The following is a 21,620-nucleotide window of genomic DNA, read 5'->3' on the forward strand; positions in this document are numbered from 1 at the left end:
AGTGGGAACCTTTGGCTCCTACCAGTCAAATCCTGAGGGATCGGGGAGCAGGGCCTAGCCGCATTGTCTGGGACTATGGACACAGGCAGCACGACTCAGGCGAGCCCTCAGGTGGGCTCCCATAGGAAGCTTCTTCCTATTAGGGAGCTACGAGAAAAGGAAGAGCCAAGAACACCAGCAGGGGACCCTAGAAGAGGAGGATTTAGGCTGCTCTGTGCAAAACCAAATGCAAGTATAAGAAGTTTGTTTTTTTAATAAAAAGAATTGATTTAACCACTTCCCACCCAAGGCACATCATACTTTAAGCGGGGATATCTGAATGATGCCTGCAGCTACAGGCATCATCAAGATATCTTTTCGGCCGGCAGATTCCCTGCACCCCACAAATAATCATGGCGGCAGTTCAGCAGCTTGATCATTTTTACAGGCGGTGGGAGGGGACTCTCCTCCCCCTCTCCCGCCGTCCTCCGGTCCATGCGACTGGCGAGCCGGATAATGAATCGGTCACCGCCAGAAGTCGAGCATACAGATTTCTGGTGATCAGATGGTCCCCAGTCATCTCTATGACCCTCGGAGGCCCAGGAGCGACATTATGACAATAGGTCTGGGCCGGTGGAAGTAAACAATGCTGGGGGCGCGACTGGAAAGGCCGAGACACATATGTAAACGGTAGTCAAATAAAACCTGTAAAAAAATAAATAAATAAATGTTAAAGCGTCGTCTATGGAGATTTTTAAGTACCAAATTTTGGCGCCATTCCACAAGTGTGCGCAATTTTTATGACATGTTAGGTATCTCTTTACTTGAGGTAACAAATTCTTTCACATTATGCAAAAAATTTGAGCCAACTTTACAGATTTTTTTAATTCATGAAACTTTTTTTTTTTTATGTGTTTGAAAAAAAATTGCTGCACAAATATCATGTGACATAAAAAGTTGCAAGGACCGCCATTTTATTCTCTAGTGTCTCTGCTACAAAAACACACACGAGACCACACCTTTTGCTGGAGTAAACTGGCCACAACAGCCTTTATTAAAGACGTCTTAAAACTCACTCCAACAATATATCAATAAATATATATTTATAAACATCCTATAAACATCCTATAAACATCCTATAAACATCCTATAAACATCCTATAAACATCCTATAAACATCCTATAAACATCCTATAAACATCCTATAAACATCCTATAAACATCCTATAACAACCCGAGCCCCCCACACCTTCAGACCATTTTCTGATTAACCGTCTACCATCAGAAACCACCAGAAACACAAGCTGCCTCCTTCTTCTCCCGAGTGACTCACTAGCTCCGCCCTTGTGCTTTATATTGCTCTTCCCCTTCCTCCAAACCATGCACGATGTACTCTACCCAAAACCAGAAGCCGATGTAGTCCCCCCAAAGCCTGATGTGGTACTTTGCCCAAAACCAGAAGCCGATTGTAGTCCCTCCAAAGGCACCTGTGACGGGAGAAGGTGTACTTGCAGGCACAGCAGTTGCGGCTGCCCCAAACCCAGAAAAAGCAGATGCTCCAGCACCTGAGGTGGTGGTGGTTGCAAAGGAAAATGTAGAAGCCGAAACTGCTTTTGTGTTGTTGAAGCCAGATGATGCTCCATCAGAAGCGGTCGTTCCTGCAAAAGTAAATGAAGCTGCGGATCCCGTCACTGCATTGCTAAAACTGATTGCTGGTTTGTTGGCAAATCCTGAAGCAGTGGGAAAATTGGAAATAGGCCCTGCACTAGGTGCCTGAGAATCCGGCTTGAAGCTGAAACTACTGGCAGACTGAGGTGCACTGCTGGCGGAGGAGCCTGCAAAATAAGAGATTACCGTTAAATCAGTGTGAGGCAGTAAAACCGTGGATCAGCTGCCTGCTCTTTCTGCCCCCTGAATGCACGTCTGAATGAGCTTTTAGAAAACATTCATAAAGACAGGCTATCATGGATTACTATGCTATAAAACCACTTTTTTATTTTTTTTAGCAACTTTTTTTTTTAATTGAACACTGACTATTGCACATGTTCAGCATAGATGCCTGGAATCTGTAAGAAGTCCCATTTGGCAGGACAATGTAGCTCCAACACACGTTTAGAAGTTACATTATCAGTGCCTGCCCACTTGCTGAAGAAGAAGATGTTGGTCCAGTAGAATAATTCCAAGAGCATGGCAGCCACTGCAACAGAGTGGCAATGGGAAGCCCGGAATGGTCATTGCTGGAAGAGGATAAACTTGGGAGGTAAATGGGCCATAATGTGCAAGATGCTGTGTATGCATACACATAGTCACAAGTGCTTCCAACTCCAGACAAAATCTTTTTTGATAGCGTGTAGCAGGGTTAGAAAGCTTAAAGTGATACTAAAGTCAGTTTTTTTTTTAATATCAAACATGTTATACTTACCTGCTCTGTGCAGTGGTTTTGCACTTGGCAGCCCAGATCCTCCTCTTTTTGGATCCCTCTTCCTGGCCCCTCCCTCCTGTTGAGCGCCCCCCACAGCAAGCTGCTTGCTAAAGGGGCACTGGAGCCGAGTCACAGCTCCGTGTGTCCATTCAGACATGGAGCTGTGGTTCAGCCCCCCGTCTGATTGGCTAATTGACTTTGACTGACAGCAGCGGAAGATAATGGCACCACTCCTGTGTCTCTGCCAATCAGGAGAGTCCCAGAAAGCCAAGGCACTCATGCACATCACTTGATAGAGAAACAAAAACAGGCAAACAGCTTGTCTTCAGCAAGCAAAAACTATCAAGTCCTGGTGCAAAAACAGTCCACACACCTCCAGTCCCACTCATTTTCAAGTTTCCAGCTGCCTAAGGGCTCTTTCACACAGGCGTTGAAATTAGGTGGTTGTGTCGTGTTTTATTGCTTCCCAAGCGCCTATTAATTCCACACTGAATTGTTACAATAGGGAGCGGAGGAACGTGTTCACACTGCAGCGTTAGCATTGCTGCGAGGCCAAAATAATGCTGCCTGCAGAGTTTGGTAGCCATTGACACTTTGCAACGGTCTCCATTCACTTCTTCCCTTCACGACAACCGCACCTTAAACACACTGTAAACGCGTCGATGGCATTTTACAGTGTGGTTGAAAAGGGTCAAAAGTGGTAAGTTCCCATACTGACCTTAAAAAAAAAAAAAAAAAAAAAATACGACACACAGGGCATCTGCGAAGTGTTTAGCAAGCGTGTCTGGGCCACAAGCTAGTCCACATTGCTCACTCAGCTGTGTTCTGCTCTCTCCCTCACAGACAGGTGCCATCTGTTTCTTCTTCCTTTTCTGGACTTGGTTTCCATAATCAAGGTTTGAAGATTTTTCCCTCCCAAAACCCTTGAAAGTCACTAATGTGGACTTACCAATCCAGAATATACTAAAAAAAAAAGGAAGTCCTCTCTTCTCCAGCCAGACTACCCCAGATCCCCTCACCCTGCATGATTGCGAACCCCTGAGTACTCAACAATGTCTTCAAACTGTCCCCCTTAAAAGGGAGCACAACCCAAATAGTGAGGAAATATACCTGCTGTCCAGGACCCATCCCTGTCATTCTGTGCAACATTTAAAAGGTTTGTTTGTTTAGTTAATCACTTGCCGACCAGCGCACGACGATGTACGTCGACAGAATGGCACGGGCAGGCAAATGGGCGTACATGTACGTCCCTTTAAATTTGCCGCCCTGCCAGCGCTGGTCGGGACCCCCCCGTGAGTCCGGTCGCGGGACCCGCGGACTCGATCGCCGCGGGCATCCCCACGATCGTCTCACGGAGCGGCCGAATGGAGAAGTGCCGTTGTAAACAACATTTCTCCATTCTGCCTAGCAACTAGTGACGCTGATCTCTGCTCCATGTGATTGGAGCAGAGATCAGTGTTCACTAAATGAAAGCCCAACCCCCCCACAGTTAGTAACACATCCCTAGGAACACATAACCCCTACACTACCACTGGTTAACCCCTTCACTGCCAGTGTCATTTACACAGGAATCACTGCATTTATATAGCAGTGATTGCTGTATAAATGACAATGGTCCCAAAAATGTGTCAAAAATGTCCGATGGGTCCCCCACAATGTCGCAGTCACAATAAAAAAATAAAAAATAAAAAATAAAAAAAATAAAAAAAAAAAATCGCTGATCGCCGCCATTACTAGTAAAAAAAATAAAAAAAAATTATTATTAATAAAAATGCTATAAAACTATCCCTATTTTGTAAACCAGGGATCCTCAAACTACGGCATTGTAAAACTCTGACATTCACAGACATGACTAGGCATGATGGGAATTGTAGTTCCTGAACAACTGGAGGGCCGTAGTTTGAAGACCCATGTTGTAAACGCTATAACTTTTGCGCAAACCAATCAATAATCACTTATTGCGATTTTTTTCACCAAAAATATGTAGAAGAATACGTATCGACCTAAACTGAGGGAAAAAAAATGTTTTTTTTATATATTTTTGGGGGATATTTATTATAACAAAAAGTAAAAAATAATGCGTTTTTTTCAGAATTGTCGCTCTATTTTTGTTTCTAGCGCAAAAAATAAAAACCGCAGAGGCGATCAAATACCACCAAAAGAAAGCTCTATTTGTGGGAAAAAAAGGACGTCAATTTTGTTTAGGAGCCACGTCGCACGACCACGCAATTGTCAGTTAAAGCGACGCAATGCCGAATCGCAAAAAGTGGTCTGGTCTTTGACCAGCAAAATGGTCCGGTCTGTAAGTGGTTAAGGGCCAGAGATTAGCTTGCATTTAAGGACATATTAGTGAATTTGACTGAAATATTTTGCACTGAAGGGCCAATTGTACAGTGCAATAGTCAATTTTTCAGGGGTTTAAAATGTCAAAAGTTAATTTGAACAGGATGTTTCTGCATCTACAACACAATGGCTGTTTACTGAAGCTAAATCTAAAATAGAATTAAAACTAAACAATGGTGCCATATGGGGTGTCCCCAAGTAAAGCTGATCATTTTTTATCCACCTGATACAGTAATCATGTCTGTGCTGACCTACTGGTGTTCCCTTTATCACATCGGTAATCAGTGTGAACAGTATCCACATACGAACATGTATGACTTGCATAACGTTAATGGAAACTCACTTGCAGTGGGAAAGGAAGAGTTTTGTTGTCCTCCAAACATGGGAGCTGAGCTAATGGCAGGCTTGGTTAGCTCTTTGACCTGAGGAACAATAGACCAAGAATTAAAAAAATAAATAAAAAAAAATGCACGACTGCAAATGCATTCTTTACAAATATTGCTTTAAAACTTAAGGCCCATACACACGATCAGACTTTTTGACAACAAACATGAAAATTAGCTGTTTTGGAGCAACATCCGACCGTGTGTACGCTCCATTGGACAAACTTTTTTGGTTTTCATCGGACTTTTGTTGGCTGTGCGAACGGACAAACTTTCTGGCAACAAAAGTCCGATGGAGCAAAGTCTGATCGTATGTACAGAAAACCATAAGACTTTTGTACAAAGTAGAAACAGGCATGCTCAGAACCAATGCAAAAGATCAGACAACAATACAGAAGTTGACCAAAGGTGGCGGTAAAGAGCAGAAAAAACACATGATTTGGTGAAAGTTGGCTGAAAAAGTCCTGCTGTGTGTATGCAATACAAGTTCAGGGCCGACGCCCTTTGTACAAAAATCCAAGGGAAAGTTTGTACAAAGTCCTATCGTGTGTATGAGGCTTTAGTTGTTCAAGGCCCAGTCTAAAGCCTCATACACACGGTCGGACTTTGTACAAACTTTTCTGTGGACTTTTGTACAAAGGGCTTAAGGCCCGTACACACGGTCGGACTTTTTGACAACAAACATGCAAATTAGCTGTTTTGGAGCAACATCCGACTGTGTGTACGCTCCATCGGACAAACTTTTTCTGTTTTCATCGGACTTTTGTTGGCTCTGCGAACGGACAAACTTTTTGACAACAGAAGTCCGATGGAGCAAAGTCCGACCGTGTGTATGCAAAAGCATCGGACTTTTGTACAAGGTACAAACACGCATGCTCAGAACCATTGCAAACGATCAGACTACAATACAGAAGTTGACCAAAGGTGGCGCTGGAGTCATTGAACGTCCTCTTTTGAAGTGGCGTCAGTACGTTGTGACGTCACCACGTTCGTGTTTGTTGTCAAAAAGTCCGACCGTGTGTATGCAATACAAACTTGTGGACAACACACTTTGTACAAAAGTCCACGGAAAAGTTTGTACAAGTCCGACCGTGTGTATGGGGCTTTAGTCCACAAGTTTGTATTGCATACACATGATCGAACTTTGACAACAAACACGAATGTAGTAACGTCACAACGTACTGATGACACTTCTGTATTGTAGTCTGATCTTTTGCATTGGTTCTGAGCATGCGTATTTGTACCTTGTACAAAGGTCCTATGGTTTTCTGTACACACGATCAGACTTTGCTCCATCGGACTTTTGTTGCCAGAAAGTTTGTCCGTTCGCACAGCCAACAAAAGTCCGATGAAAACAGAAAAAGTTTGTCCGATGGAGCGTACACACGGTCGGATGTTGGTCCAAAACAGCTAATTTGCATGTTTGTTGTCAAAAAGTCCGACCGTGTGTACGGGCCTTCAGGTTCATTTACACTGGCAAAAAATATGCAAAAAATATTCCAGTTCAAACACACCGTGGTTTTTTTTTTCGTTTTTTTTTTTTTTTTTTTAAAGTGTTTTGAGTCTGCATAAAGAGTGACATAAAAACACTTGTAAAATCATATAGATACACATATAGATACACACACTTTTAAAACACAAACATGTGTAAAGGCCCATACACACGATCAGACTTTTTGACAACAAACGTGCAAATTAGCTGTTTTGGAGCAACATCCGACTGTGTGTACGCTCCATTGGACAAACTTTTTTGGTTTTCATCGGACTTTTGTTGGCTGTGCGAACGGACAAACTTTCTGGCATTAAAAGTCCGATGGAGCAAAGTCTGATCGTGTGTACAGAAAACCATAAGACTTTTGTACAAAGTACAAACAGGCATGCTCAGAACCAATGCAAAAGATCAGACAACAATACAGAAGTTGACCAAAGGTGGCGGTAAAGAGCAGAAAAGGTGAAAGTTGGCTGAAAAAGTCCTGCTGTGTGTATGCAATACAAGTTCAGGGCCGACGCCCTTTGTACAAAAATCCAAGGGAAAGTTTGTACAAAGTCCTATCGTGTGTATGAGGCTTTAGTTGTTCAAGGCCCAGTCTAAGGTTCATTTACACTGGCAAAAAATATGCAAAAAATATTCCAGTTCAAAACACACCGTGGGGTTTTTTTTGGGAAAAAAGTGTTTTGAGTCTGCATAAAGAGTGACATAAAAACACTTGTAAAATCATATAGGTACACATATAGATACACACACTTTTAACACACAAACATGTGTAACACTACAAAAAATAAAATAAAAATACTGGATGTTTTTGCAGCAGCCGTGTTTGGCTTCAGACGTTTTTTTCTACAGTCAAACTCTCCAGCATTTTATCCTATGTGTCCATGCACGCATAGGCTGTTATCAACTGTTTTTGGCTGTAAAAAAACCCACAACTAGTGGGTTCTGAGAGGCAGCTTTCAGCTGTAAAAACGGTCCAAACGTTAAAAAAAAAAACACAGAAAAACACGGCTCCCCAGCGTTTAACGTTTTTGATCCATTAAATTTTTTTTTTTTTTTTTTTTAACGCTAATGCTGAAGAACGCTAAAAAATGCTATTGCAAAAACTTATAAAAATGCCAGTAACTTTGCAGTGAGTTTTTCAAAAGTTATTATAACGTCCAGTCTGCACGAGGCCTTAAGCCCCATACACACTATCAGATTATCTGCTGAGTTTTTCCTTCAGATTTACCAAAACCATGTAGTAGAAGGGCCGGCCTGATTGCATACACATTGAAACTCCTAAGGTTTGTCCTCATATTATATGGTTTTGGTAAATCTGAAGGAAAAACTCAGCAGATAATCTGATAGTGTGTATGGGGCTTATGTCTGAAGCTTACCCTCACAGTACTCGGTTTTCCTTAGTCTTCTGAGGTAAAGGACACGCAGTGTATATCTGTCGTCTCAGAGACTGAGGAGATCCTGTTTGCATTTACTATTTAATGATGCAGAGCCCAGCACTGAACTCATTACATAGGTGCCATGAGGATCACCCATCTCCAAATGAAGACTGAAGAGGACCAAGCGCATTGCCAGACTAGCCCAACGATTTTGGATAAAGACAAGTATAAATTAAAATAATAAAAGCATAAAATACTGATGGGTGAGTGTCCAGGCAGCTGAGCCCAGAGTTGTGCTTTACAGGGAAAAAAAACAAAAAACATTTAAAATCTGAACAACCAACTACAGCAACAGAGAATTGTCATACTTGTTTTATGCAAATGTAAAATGCAAGCCTAGGAGTCACTTCAGTGTTTTGAAACAACAGATGCTAGGGTAGACTTGACAATAAAAAATACAATTAAAATATTTTAGAGAAGTTCACCTTCATGTTCCCACTCCTGCAGCTCCCCCCACCCAATGACAGCATGCCGGGGGTCAGGGGTGTACCTAGAGCATTCGGCACCCGGGGCCCATCCTATATCTGGCACCCCCCCAACTGTAAAAACACCCTCCTCTGCCCATACTTTGCATTATCTACTGTCCTCAGGGACAGATCTGATCCAGAGACCCCACTGTATGGCGATCTCTAGATCGGATCTGTCCCTGGGGACAGCATTGGCATTGATGATTTGATTCAGATTTGGGAACTGACCTGCTGACAAGGCGTGTTGCTTGCTGGATGTGGATGGGATCTGAGGGCTGCAGGGAAGATGGCAAGATGCTGCTGTGACCTGCTGCTTGCTGGACGGATCTGATGGCTGCAAGATGTGGGTGTAAGTCCCCCCTTTATCAGATCAGCTCATCTACTCTATACCTGGTTTGTGAACACAGCAACACCCCCCCCCCCTTACCAGGTAAGATCACAGCTCAGCTACTATAGGTGGGTGGTGGTCACACAGCAATATACAGCACACGCCTGCCTTCTGCAACCTGTACACGGCACACGCCTGCCTTGGGCAACCTGTACACGGCACACGCCTGCCTTCGGCAACCTGTACACGGCACACGCCTGCCTTCGGCAACCTGTACACGGCACATGCCTGCCTTCTGCATCCCCCCCCCCCCCCCATCAGGTCAGCTACACTATACCTGGGTGTTGGTGGACACAGCAACCCCCTTCCCCTTCTATGACAGGCCAGCACAGTTAAGGATGACAGGACAGACACACTCCTCCAGCGTCTTCTCACAACCCACACACCCCCTATCACCAGCTCACCTCGGCTCTCAGCTTCAGCTGGGGAGGTTTAGACTCCGGAAGATGATGTGGACACAGAATGTAACAGCAGCCACCCCCGTGATGAATGATGATGACACACTCAGCTCGGCTGCTCAGCAGTGGTGGGTGGAGCTAGCAGGGGAAAACAGAAACTAGACCATACTATTTCGGCCGCAGTGCTGGGGGTGTTCCAGCTCACAAAAAACTCACAAAAAACAGAGCAGCCAGAGCCAGGGATTCCCTTCAGGATTCTGTCAGACAGTGTCTGAGTGAAGAGTGAACCCCATAGCAATGGCACCCAGCCACTTACACCCCCCTCAATGTGTGGCACCTGGGGCAGAACGCCCCCCGCCCCCCGCTTGGTACGCCCCTGCTGGGGATCTACTCCCTGCACCCACTTTCACAATTTAAAAACACTGCAGCAGTGTGGGACTCTGCCCACATGGCTGCATTATTCACAAGAGTCCTGAGAGTCAATAGACTACAAGTACTGACAGACATCCTTAGCAGCTGAAGGCTTGTAGCTCTCAATGAACTACCAGGACGCTGGTGAACATCATTGTAGTTCATTGGATCTTCCTGAACTGAGGTAACTGCTTGCCCATAGTGGAGGTATGAGCAGACAGCGACACTGACAAGTTTGCAGGAGCCTGACACTGCACCCACTTTCTTCTGATCGCTGGTGCAATGCTTTCCAGGCTCCTAAGAAAAGAAAAAAAAATTGTAAATGCTAATTTTTTACCTGCAAAAAATGCACAACTTATACTTTACTTGCCTGTAAATTTAATATCTTGGAATACAGTGCAGGACATAGCCTGAGCAATCATGGATCCTAGCTGGTACCTTCAAAGTAAATCAATGCTGGAAATCTTTTGAGGACAAGGCCGTTGGATGTGTCCTCTATAAGCCTACCCCACTTTGCGAGTCCTCCGTTTTGTAGCAAGCAAAGCAGCATAAGCCCCGGTTCACACTGCCCTGACTTGTCATGCGACTGGAGCAGGGGTCCTCAAACTGTGGCCCGCGTAGGTCATTTACCCAACCCGCGGGAGGTGTGTTCAAGTGAGGCACGGCGGATGCCTTGATTTCAATCACTACTTCCAGGCCAGTCTTCTCATCTGGCCAACGCCATCTTGGCCACCTCCTGGGCTTTATGAGCTGCATCCACCCCCCCAGGTCACACTCATCAGCTTCATCCTGTCCCTAAGACTGTCTGGGGCTGGCCGGCTGGCCTGGCCTGCCCCACAGATCTAGCTGATATTTTCCCCATCCTCGCAGCCAGGCCTCATATTGGCTCCTGTTGCACAGGTGTGGCTACATTGATGGGCACCGGAGAGGCTGCCCTGATGGGCCCCCGGAGAGGCTGCCCTGATGGGCCCCAGAGAGGCTGCCCTGATGTCTTGTACCTCTGTGAAGAGGGAATGCCTCAGGTAACCATTGTTTGGTGCGTACCTGTGCCCTTGGTTCCCTGTAAAGCCTCTGTATCCAACTGATGTATTTAGTGCTAAATCCATAGCGTTTCAGGACCTCCAATAGATAGACCCACTCCACAGAGTTTTCCCCTTAGTTAGTATACAGTCTCGTTCTCCGTCCCATGACTCGTATGTTCTTCTATACTTCTTGCCCCCCCTCCCCCCCCTTCTCCTTCGAGTTAGTTATAACTCTCTCATCTACAATTCCACCTTCTCTTCCGATATACCTCCTTATTCTCCTTTCATCCCCCCTCATACCATACATTTAGACTGCTTTCACACCACACCGCTGATAGCGGCGGCGGTAAAACGGCGCTAGGATTTGCGGCGCATTTCGGCCGCTAGCGGGGCGCTTTTACCCCCCACTAGCGGCCGCGAAAGGGTTAAAACCGCCGGCAATACGCCGCAATAGCGGCGTTTTGCCGGCGGCATTACAGCGCTGCCCCATTGATTTCAATGGGCAGCAGCGGTGGAGGAGCGGTAAACACACCGCTCCTTCACCGCTCCAAAGAAGCTGCTGGCAGGACTTTTTTCTGACGTCCTGCCAGCGCACCGCTGTAGTGTGAAAGCCCTCAGGGCTTTCACACTACAGACAATGGTGCAGCTTCTTTAGGGCATTTTTCAGGCGCTATTTCTAACGCTATAGCGCCTGAAAAACGCCCTGGTGTGAAAGGGGTCTTACAATATACACCTTGATGATTTCTCCATATGCTTTATTAATAACATGCCCATATATTTATATATTATGCCTGTTTAGATGGCTCAAATTATAGTTCCCTCTCTTCTGTCCTTTTGTCCCCGCTTGTCTGATCGTTTCATCTGTATTCATTACATCCTCTCCCCGTTGTCTCCTCTCCTATCTTCCTGATTCACGCCCCTCTCCACTTAGTCTCTCTCCATCTGTATGCTTACCCCGAAGCCACACCCCACTCTCCGCCCAATCACGCCTCCTGTTTCAATCTCTCTTCCTCTATTTAAACCCCTGTTTTCCCCTTCTCATCTGATTGGCCTGATGAAAGAGCGCGGTCGTCTCTCCACCTCGACCCGAACGCTCAGGAAACGCGTCGCCCGCCGTGACGTCACAACCCCGCGACCTGCGTGTCACCGCTAACCAAGCTTCGCTTTGGAAACATATCCTCTGCATCCACCAAGCCGGTATTTTTTAACAACAAACTCGTGGTAACGCCAGGAGAGGACAACATGACATCCGCGGACCGGATCCTATGTGACGGACGAATCAGATGAAAAAACCGCCCCCCTTGTATTCTACATGCCTTTTTATGCCTTGGAAAATGTGAGTGCATCATCTGTTTGTTTTACCTGTGAATAAATTGCCTTTTAAAAATCTACACCCAGAGGTGCCCCCTTCTTCTTCTCTTTTCCTGCAACAGTCTAGGAGCCTGGTTTCAGCTCCCTGTGGTGGCAGCCCTGCATTCTAAAGTCCGACTCAAAGAACGAAAGACACTTTCACGGGATTTGAGAACTAAAAGTTCTCATTCATATTATCGTCCAATATAACTTTATACAGACAGCCCTCTGGAGTATATTCTTTTCTGATCTTCTGCGCCTCTACTTGTCGTGCACTCCACAGAGTCAAATGCCTTTTCCGCATCTAGTTAGGCGATTACCCTAGCACTCTAATCATCTCGGGGAAGGGAGGTTGAGAAAAAGGGGTCTTAGATTAATAACTGTTCCCTTGCCCGGCATGAACCCCATCTCATCAACATGGATCAAATCTTCAATCACAGTAGAGAGGCGATTCGACAATACTGTTGAAAGGATTTTGGCGTCGACATTTAACAGCGATAGCGATTAACAGTCTATACGAGGCATATTGCTGAGGGTCCTTACCAGTTTTGGGAATGAGCACTATAACCTCTTCCAGCATAGACTCAGGGAGTATGTCCAAGGAGGATAGATCAGAAAAGAGTGTTGTAAGTTTGGGGGCCACTACTTCCGTAAAATTAGCACACAATTCAATGGGAAGCCCATCTGAACCCGGGGTCTTACCCGCCTGTGATCTACCTATGGCCGTTTGGATTTCTTCCAAGGTGATGTTGGCATCGAAGTGTTCTCCAGCCTCGTCATGCAACATTGGAAATACAATTAGCTCTAGAAAGGTATCTAGGTCATCCTGCGACTATGCAACCCTGGAGCTTGCGACTATGCAACCCTGGAGCTATACAAAAAAAAAAAAACTGCCAAAATTCCTTATTAATCAATTCTGGGGCTACTATGAGGTGTCCTCCATATTCAAATACTTTTTGTTGGGAGTGGAACAGGGCCTTTTTAGTATTATCCACCCTCAAAAAGGGAAAGCTGTCTCAGGGTTCGCTGCCAGGCCCGATACCTATCCGGGGTTGGAGCGGAAACATACTCTTCCTCCAGTCCTGCCGCCTCAGTCTCCAGAGATTCTAATGAGTGGGACGTCTCCCTCTGAAGTGTCACTGTGCGGGAGATGTATGACCCTCTGATCCATGCCTTAAAAAAGTGTCCCATGTCACTGGGGGGATTCAGATTCTCCATTAGTATTCCAGAAATGACACACCGATTCCACCATATGTTCCTGCAGTCTATCGCCCGTTTCCCAGAATCATGGAGAGACGCCATAGTCTAGAGCCCGGGGAGGCAGACAAGGAGAGGGTCAGGCTAAGTGGAGCATGGTCAGAGATACCCCTAGAGAGTATATCGGCCTCGGTAACCCAACTAAGGGCAGCAGGGGATGCAAACGCCAAATCCAACCTCAAAAGGTTGGATTTGGAGACACAAGCAGCTGGATGCATGTGTCTCCAGACATCGAACAGACCACTTTTTAGTGAACTCTTTGAAAGGACAAAGCTCTGCGATGGTTTTTGGAGTCCGAGTTATACATTCAGTGGCTATGGACACCAAATGCTGGACTTGGGAGCATGCCCGCAATGTAACCCCACCCCCCACCCCGGGAGGAGGGTGCCCCCAAAAGCTTGCCAGTGTCCTGTCAGCTAAAAAAAGGATCAGCCTATAACCCAGGGGCTAGCTAGGAATACTCAGGCTGTGTCCTGTACTGAAATATTACAAGTACACCAGTCATAAGATAATATTCATTAAGATATCTGTGAAGTTTTGAATTGATAAAAAGATTTCACAGGTGGGAAAAAAAAATGGAAAGACAAATTGTGTTGTTTAGCATTAAAAAAATAAAAATAAAAAATGGAGAAAAAGCAAAGCAATCTGTGCCCCTGCAGACAGACAACAAATAATAAAATTTTAATTTGGTTATTTACCAGTGCAGTTTGAGCTGAAATATTTGCGTTCTTAATCGCATGTATCCTCTGTTTCCTCTGTGTGGCTCGTTGCTGTACCCAACTCACCTACCAAGAAAAGAACAGATAAAAGGCTTTGCAAATACCAGTGTACACTAAAACAGCTACAACAAAGACACCCTAACATTCATATAATAGAAAGGTAGCTGAAAAGTTTGCTCCCCTGGTGAAACCTTTTGAAGTTTTAAAGCGGAGGTCCACCCTAAAATGGACCTTCCGCTCATCGGATTCCTCCCCCCCTCCGGCGCCACAATTGGCACCTTTCAGGGGGGAGGGGGATGCAGTTAACTGGATAATCCAGGTAACTGCACCCACTTCCGGGCTAGCTCTCTGCGGAAAGGGGCGTACATTATGCCCCTTTCCGCAAGTGCCCGTCCCCTTCCGCAAGTGCCCCGCTGCCTGCTGGGAAACACACAGATCCCAGAGGCAGCGGGGACCGTCCTCATTGCGCAGCGCGGCTCGCGCATGCGCAGTAGGGAACCGAGAAATGAAGCAGAAAGGCTCCATTTCCTGATTCCCATACCCAAGATGGTGGCGGCAGCACTCGAGTGTCGATCTAGAGATCGGCTTCGGGTAACGACATCGCGGGCGCGCTGGACAGGTAAGTGTCACTATTTTAAAAGTCAGCAGCTGCAGTATTTGTAGCCGCTGACTTTAAAAAAAAAAAAAAAAACGCGGAGTCCCGGCGGACTCCCGCTTTAAGAAAAAGATTGCACAATATTTAGAACGTCTGTAGTGGAAAAACTCTGGATAACCAGGGGAAGAGATTAGAACCTCCACTGTCATTTTTACTGCTCTTTGAGCCTTTTAGATTTTCCTCCACTTTTCCTCCACTTAAACAGCTAGATAGATAGATCATACAGTTTGTTTTGCGTTCAACAAGAAATTTGAATGGAAATAATTGAGTGGGCAAAATCCAATAGGGTGGTCCATACATGGATAAAAATTCTGCCAGTCTCTGCTGAAACATCCAAATTTTGATCCATGCATGGCCAGCTTTTGCTGCCCCTGTGACACCGGTTTCCCCAGACAGGATTTATATTGTAACATAAATAATTTTATGACCTGTAAGATACGGTGCCTTGCGAAAGTATTCGGCCCCCTTGAACTTTTCAACCTTTTGCCACATTTCAGGCTTCAAACATGAAGATATAACATTTTAATTTTTTGTGAAGAATCACCAACAAGTGGGACACAATTGTGAAGTGGAATGAAATCTATTGGATATTTTAAACTTTTTTAGCAAATAAAAAACTGAAAAGCGGTGCGTGCAAAATTATTCGGCCCCTTTACTTTCAGTGCAGCAAACTCGCTCCAGAAGTTCAGCGAGGATCTCTGAATGATCCAATGTTGTCCTAAATGACTGATGGTGATAAATAGAATCCACCTGTGTGTAATCAAGTCTCTGTATAAATGCACCTGCTCTGTGATAGTCTTAGGGTTCTGTTGAAAGCACAGAGAGCATCATGAAGACCAAGGAACACACCAGGCAGGTCCGTAATACTGTTGTGGAGAAGTTTAAAGCCGGATTTGGATACAAAAATATTTCCCAAGCTTTAAACATCCCAAGGAGCACTGTGAAAGCGATCATTTTGAAATGGAAGGAGTATCAGACCACTGCAAATCTACCAAGACCTGGCCGTCCCTCTAAACTTTCAGCTCAGACAAGGAGAAGACTGATCAGAGATGCAGCCAAGAGGCCCATGATCACTCTGGATGAACTGCAGAGGACTACAACTGAGGTGGAAGAGTCTGTCCATAGGACCACAATCAGTCGTACACTGCACAAATCTGGCCTTTATGGAAGAGTGGCAAGAAGAAAGCCATTTCTCAAAGATATCCATAAAAAGTCTCGTCTAAAGTTTGCCACAAGCCACCTGGGAGACACACCAAACATGTGGAAGAAGGTGCTCTGGTCAGATGAAACCAAAATCCAACTTTTTGCCCACAATGCAAAACGATATGTTTGGCGTAAAAGCAACACAGCTCATCACCCTCAACACACCATCCCCACTGTCAAACATGGTGGTGGCAGCATCATGGTTTGGGCCTGCTTTTCTTCAGCAGGGACAGGGAAGATGGTTAAAATTGAGGGGAAGATGGATGCAGCCAAATACAGGACCATTCTGGATGAAAACCTGTTGGAGTCTGCAAAAGACCTGAAACTGGGACGGAGATTTATCTTCCAACAAGACAATGATCCCAAACATACAGCAAAATCTACAAAGGAATGGTTCACAAATAAACGTATCCAGATGTTAGAATGGCCAAGTCAAAGTCCAGACCTGAATCCAATCGAGAATCTGTGGAAAGAGCTGAAAACTGCTGTTCACAAACGCTCTCCATCCAACCTCACTGAGCTCGAGCTGTTTTGCAAGGAAGAATGGGCAAGAATTTCAGTCTCTCGATGTGCAAAACTGATAGAGACATACCCCAAGCGACTTGCAGCTGTAGTCGCAGCAAAAGGTGGCTCTACAAAGTATTAACGCAAGGGGGCCGAATCATTTTGCATGCCCCACTTTTCATTTTTTTATTAGTTAAAAAAGTTTCAAAAATCCAATAGATTTCGTTCCACTTCACAATTATGTCCCACTTGTTGGTGATTCTTCACAAAAAATAAAAATGTTATATCTTTATGTTCGAAGCCTGAAATGTGGCAAAAGGTTGAAAAGTTCAAGGGGGCCGAATACTTTCGCAAGGCACTGTACATGCTCTGGCAAAGTCAAAGTACATTTTGATTTTTTTTTTTTTTTTTTTTATTACATGTACAAGTCACATTTAGGGCCTGTTCACACCAAAATGCCTTGTATTCTGCCTGACCAAATTACACCATTGCATGCATTACTTTTTATAAACGCAGTGCAATGCAGTCCACCACTTTGCACCACGGCCAACAGAACTTAATGAACGATCACTGTGGGGAAGATTTACTAAAAACTTGTGCACTCAGAATCTGGTGCAGCTGTATATGGCAGCCAATTTGCTTCTAACTTCAGCTTTTTTAATTAAGTTTTAACAATAAAACCTGAAAGCTGATTGGTTTCTATGCAGAGCTGCACCAGAATTTGCCCTCTCCAGTTTTAGGCTGGGTTCACACTATTGCGAGTTGGATGTGGAAATCTGCATCCAATTGCAGATTTTCCTCATCCAACTCGCATATCAGAAGATTGTGATTGGCTCTCAATTGTGCCGTTTCACACATCTCAAGAGCAAATTACATGGGAGTCTTATGTGTCTTCTAGTCTGTTTCAGCCAAAAATTCTGACCAAAATCGGACATGAAGCAGCGAACAGGGACGCACCGGGAGCCTGCTGTATGCTGCTCCGTATGGCAGCGTGAACCCAGCCTTAATAAATATACCCCCCATGTGACATTCCATTAACGTTCATTAAAAAAGGGGAGGGGGGTATAATGGGGTGTTTAAAACCATGCGACGTACCACAATCCTACCACACACCAGCGGCTGCATTCACTGGTGTGAACAAGCCCTTAGGAGATATAAACAAAGATATTCCTCTGTAAAAAAAAAAAAAAAAAAATCACACTAATCTGCCAAAATTAGGACAATTACATAGTTTTGCAATTCCAGGCGCAATTCTTCTGGTGAAATATCTGCAAACCCTGTAACCATAGGCGTCCACAGCAGGGGGCAAGGGGGGTCAAGTGCCCCCCCCCCCCCCCCCCTGGAATCCCCAAGGTGTTTTTTTTACTCCACCGGCGGCTGCATCCTCCGCTCTCTCCTCTGGATCACAGAGCTGGCTGCCTCTGTATTCGGCGGCCGCTCTGTAACATGCCCCCCCCCCCCCCAGACCTGCTTGTGTGATAGTAGAGAGAATCAACGTTCCGCCAATCACACAAGCCGGTCTGGTGGGGCCGTGCTACAGAGCGGCCACCGTACACAGCCAGCCATCGCTTTTATCCATAGGAGGAGATGCTGCAGGTACAGCCCACCCTGTGTGCCACAGTGCCTGGATAGGAGGGTCGGGGGGGGGGGGGCTGCCAATTCTATCCAACTTATTTTACTGTCCCCAGTTCACCTTGTGCTCCCCCCAGTGCTCTCCTCCACCACACTCTCCTGCCCCCCCCCCAGTGCTCTCCTCCACCACACTCTCCTGCCCCCCCCAGTGCTCTCCTCCTCCACCACACTCTCCTGCCCCCCCAGTGCTCTCCTCCACCACCACACTCTCCTTCCCCCCCAGTGCTCTCCTCCACCACCACACTCTCCTGCCCCCCCAGTGCTCTCCTCCACCACCACACTCTCCTTCCCCCCCAGTGCTCTCCTCCACCACCACACTCTCCTGCCCCCCCAGTGCTCTCCTCCACCACCACACTCTCCTTCCCCCCCAGTGCTCTCCTCCACCACCACACTCTCCTGCCCCCCAGTGCTCTCCTCCACCACCACACTCTCCTGCCCCCCCAGTGCTATCCTCCACCACCACACTCTCCTGCCCCCCCAGTGCTCTCCTCCTCCACCACACTCTCCTGCCCCCCCAGTGCTATCCTCCACCACCACACTCTCCTGCCCCCCCAGTGCTCTCCTCCTCCACCACACTCTCCTGCCCCCCCAGTGCTCTCCTCCTCCACCACACTCTCCTGCCCCCCCCAGTGCTCTCCTCCACCACCACACTCTCCTGCCCCCCCAGTGCTCTCCTCCTCCACCACACTCTCCTGCCCCCCCAGTGCTATCCTCCACCACCACACTCTCCTGCCCCCCCCAGTGCTCTCCTCCACCACCACACTCTCCTGCCACCCCCAGTGCTCTCCTCCACCACCACACTCTCCTGCCCCCCCCCCAGTGCTCTCCTCCACCACCACACTCTCCTGCCCCCCCAGTGCTCTCCTCCACCACCACACTCTCCTGCCACCCCCCCCAGTGCTCTCCTCCACCACCACACTCTCCTGCTCCCCCCAGTGCTCTCCTCCACCACACTCTCCTGCCCCCCCAGTGCTCTCCTCCACCACCCTCTCCTGCCCCCTCCCCCAGTGCTCTCCTCCACCACCCTCTCCTGCCCCCCCCCCCAGTGCTCTCCTCCACCACCACACTCTCCTGCCCCCCCCCAGTGCTCTCCTCCACCACCACACTCTCCTGCCCCCCCCCCAGTGCTCTCCTCCACCACCACACTCTCCTGCCCCCCCCCCAGTGCTCTCCTCCACCACCACATTCTCCTGCCCCCCCAGTGCCCTCCTCCACCACCACACTCTCCTGCCCCCCCAGTGCCCTCCTCCACCACCACACTCTCCTGCCCCCCCCAGTGCTCTCCTCCACCACCACACTCTCCTGCCCCCCCCAGTGCTCTCCTCCACCACCACACTCTCCTGCCCCCCCAGTGCTCTCCTCCACCACCACACTCTTCCCCCCTCCCCAGTGCTCTCCTCCACCACCACACTCTCCTGCCCCCCCGCAGTTCTCTCCCCCCTGCTCTCCCCATCCCACTCTAGCCACCATCTCAGTGCCCTCCAGAGTAACTTCCAATACAAAGTGAAGATGAATTATCTGTTATATAACACACATGTATTACCAGTGGAAAGATTTTCTTGAGATTGTTGAAAAGGGGCGGAGCATGAGCGGCCTTAAAATGATGCCCCCGCTTGGAAAAAGTTCTGCGGACGCCCATGCCTGTAACATACAAAACATAAAGAGTGAACAAATGATAAAGAAAAAAAAAACACAATAAAAAAAAAACAATTACAATACTTCCTAAACATATTTTTTAAATACAAATGGAAAAAATAGAAAAGCCCTTTCAGTGAGCCCTTGTACTTGATTTGTAACATTGTTACAAACAGGTCAACTTCCCTAAAGTGGGATACACACTATAAGAAAATCGGGTGAACGATCATCCAATTTTCTCATTATTTCACAGCAAATGAACCGATGAATAAAAATTCATACGAAAAAAGGCTTTTTTTTTTTGTCGTTTATTGTTTCTGATCATGCGCAGTCTCTCTTTTCTGATTTTACTTGTACGAAAACAGTTCACATTAAAACAAAAAATGTTTTGTCCCCGTACAAGTGTCTTGTCCCTTCGGGAATCTTCATACGAAAATTCAGAATCGGCTGCGGAAAGTTGTGTACACACTGTACAAAAATTCTCTGGAGGAAAAATGTTTCCTGATTTTCTTGTAGTGTGTACGAGCCTTAACAGAGAACTATGTCTCATCTCCTTGAGCCTATTCCCACCCACCATTCTGCTGTCCAATGAAAGAAGCCTTATTGGCTACTGACAGGTTAGCTCCAAGTCAAGTCTTTAGAAACAAATTAAAACAGCAGCGGGGCATATGCAGAATTACCTTGGTCTTCAGTCATTCTGAATGAATGAAGGCCAGGCATGTACTGGCAATAGGAACTACCTGGAGTTTCCCGGTGGGCCAATGGCTCAGTGGGCCACTCTGATGTAAAAAGGGCTGGTGATGGGACACTCTGATGTAAGGGGGCTGCTGATGGGACACTCTGATGTAAGGGGCTGCTGATGGGACACTCTGATGTAAGGGGCTGCTGATGGGACACTCTGATGTAAGGGGCTGCTGATTGGACACTCTGATGTAAGGGGGCTGCTGATGGGACACTCTGATGTAAGGGGGTGCTGATGGGACACTCTGATATAAGGGGGCTGCTCATGGGACACTCTGATGTAAGGGGGCTGCTCATGGGACACTCTGATGTAAGGGGGCTGCTCATGGGACACTCTGATGTAAGGGGGCTGCTCATGGGACACTCTGATGTAAGGGGGCTGCTGATGGGACACTCTGATGTAAGGGGGCTGCTGATGGGACACTCTGATGTAAGGGGGCTGCTCATGGGACACTCTGATGTAAGGGGGCTGCTGATGGGACACTCTGATGTAAGGGGGCTGCTGATGGGACACTCTGATGTAAGGGGGCTGCTGATGGGACACTCTGATGTAAGGGGCTGCTGATGGGACACTGATGTAAGGGGGCTGGTAATGAGACACTCTCATGTTAGGTGGTGCTGATGGGACACTCTGTTGAAAGTGGCTGGTGATGGGACACTCAAAATGTAAGTGGGCCAGTCTGGATGAAGTCCAGGGCCAAATTTCTGTCCCAGTCCAGCCCTGGACATGAGCTCCCCCATGCTCCTTTGTATACACAGAGCTGAAGAAAGTATTTAATAAGTTAGCCTTCTCTTTGTCCCCAGTCACCCACTCTAGATTATTTTGTAAAGGTCCTACATGCTCAGACCTGACCTTTTTACTATTAATATATTTGAAGAATTTTTTGGGGTTTGTCTTACTATCTTTTCCATTCTGTCGTTTGTTTTGAATTTTTGCATCCTTGATTTCCTTTTTCCATATCCTGTTATATTCTTTGTAATATTTAAACGATGATAGTGTTCCTTCATTTTTATATTTTTTAAAAGCACTTTTTTTTATTATTTATAGCCATTTTAACTTTGGTGAGCCACATAGGTTTTAATTTTGCACTTAAAAGCATTCAACTCCAAGTTTGGCTGTTTTGAATGCTGTCACTTTTTTAAAATCTGGCGCCTTTAAGGCTTCAGTAATCCAGGAGTG

At 46.5% G+C, this 21,620-nt stretch overlaps 1 protein-coding gene across 1 annotated transcript; it reads right to left on the reverse strand.

Moving 5' to 3' along the window:
* Positions 1-999: 999 nt before the first annotated feature.
* On the reverse strand, positions 1,000-21,352 carry LOC143925661 (uncharacterized). The gene is made up of 4 exons (XM_077450125.1): positions 21,341-21,352; positions 9,318-9,449; positions 5,088-5,166; positions 1,000-1,814 (listed from the first exon to the last, which is right to left on the reverse strand). Exons 1-4 carry the CDS (start codon positions 21,350-21,352, stop codon positions 1,312-1,314), a joined length of 726 nt encoding a protein of 241 aa, XP_077306251.1. The 3' UTR covers positions 1,000-1,311.
* Positions 21,353-21,620: the final 268 nt, after the last annotated feature.

The sequence above is a fragment of the Lithobates pipiens genome, unplaced genomic scaffold (genome assembly GCF_037356315.1).
Source record: "Lithobates pipiens isolate NorthernLeopardFrog02 unplaced genomic scaffold, aLitPip1_a1.2 Scaffold_22, whole genome shotgun sequence".
NCBI lineage: Eukaryota > Metazoa > Chordata > Amphibia > Anura > Ranidae > Lithobates > Lithobates pipiens.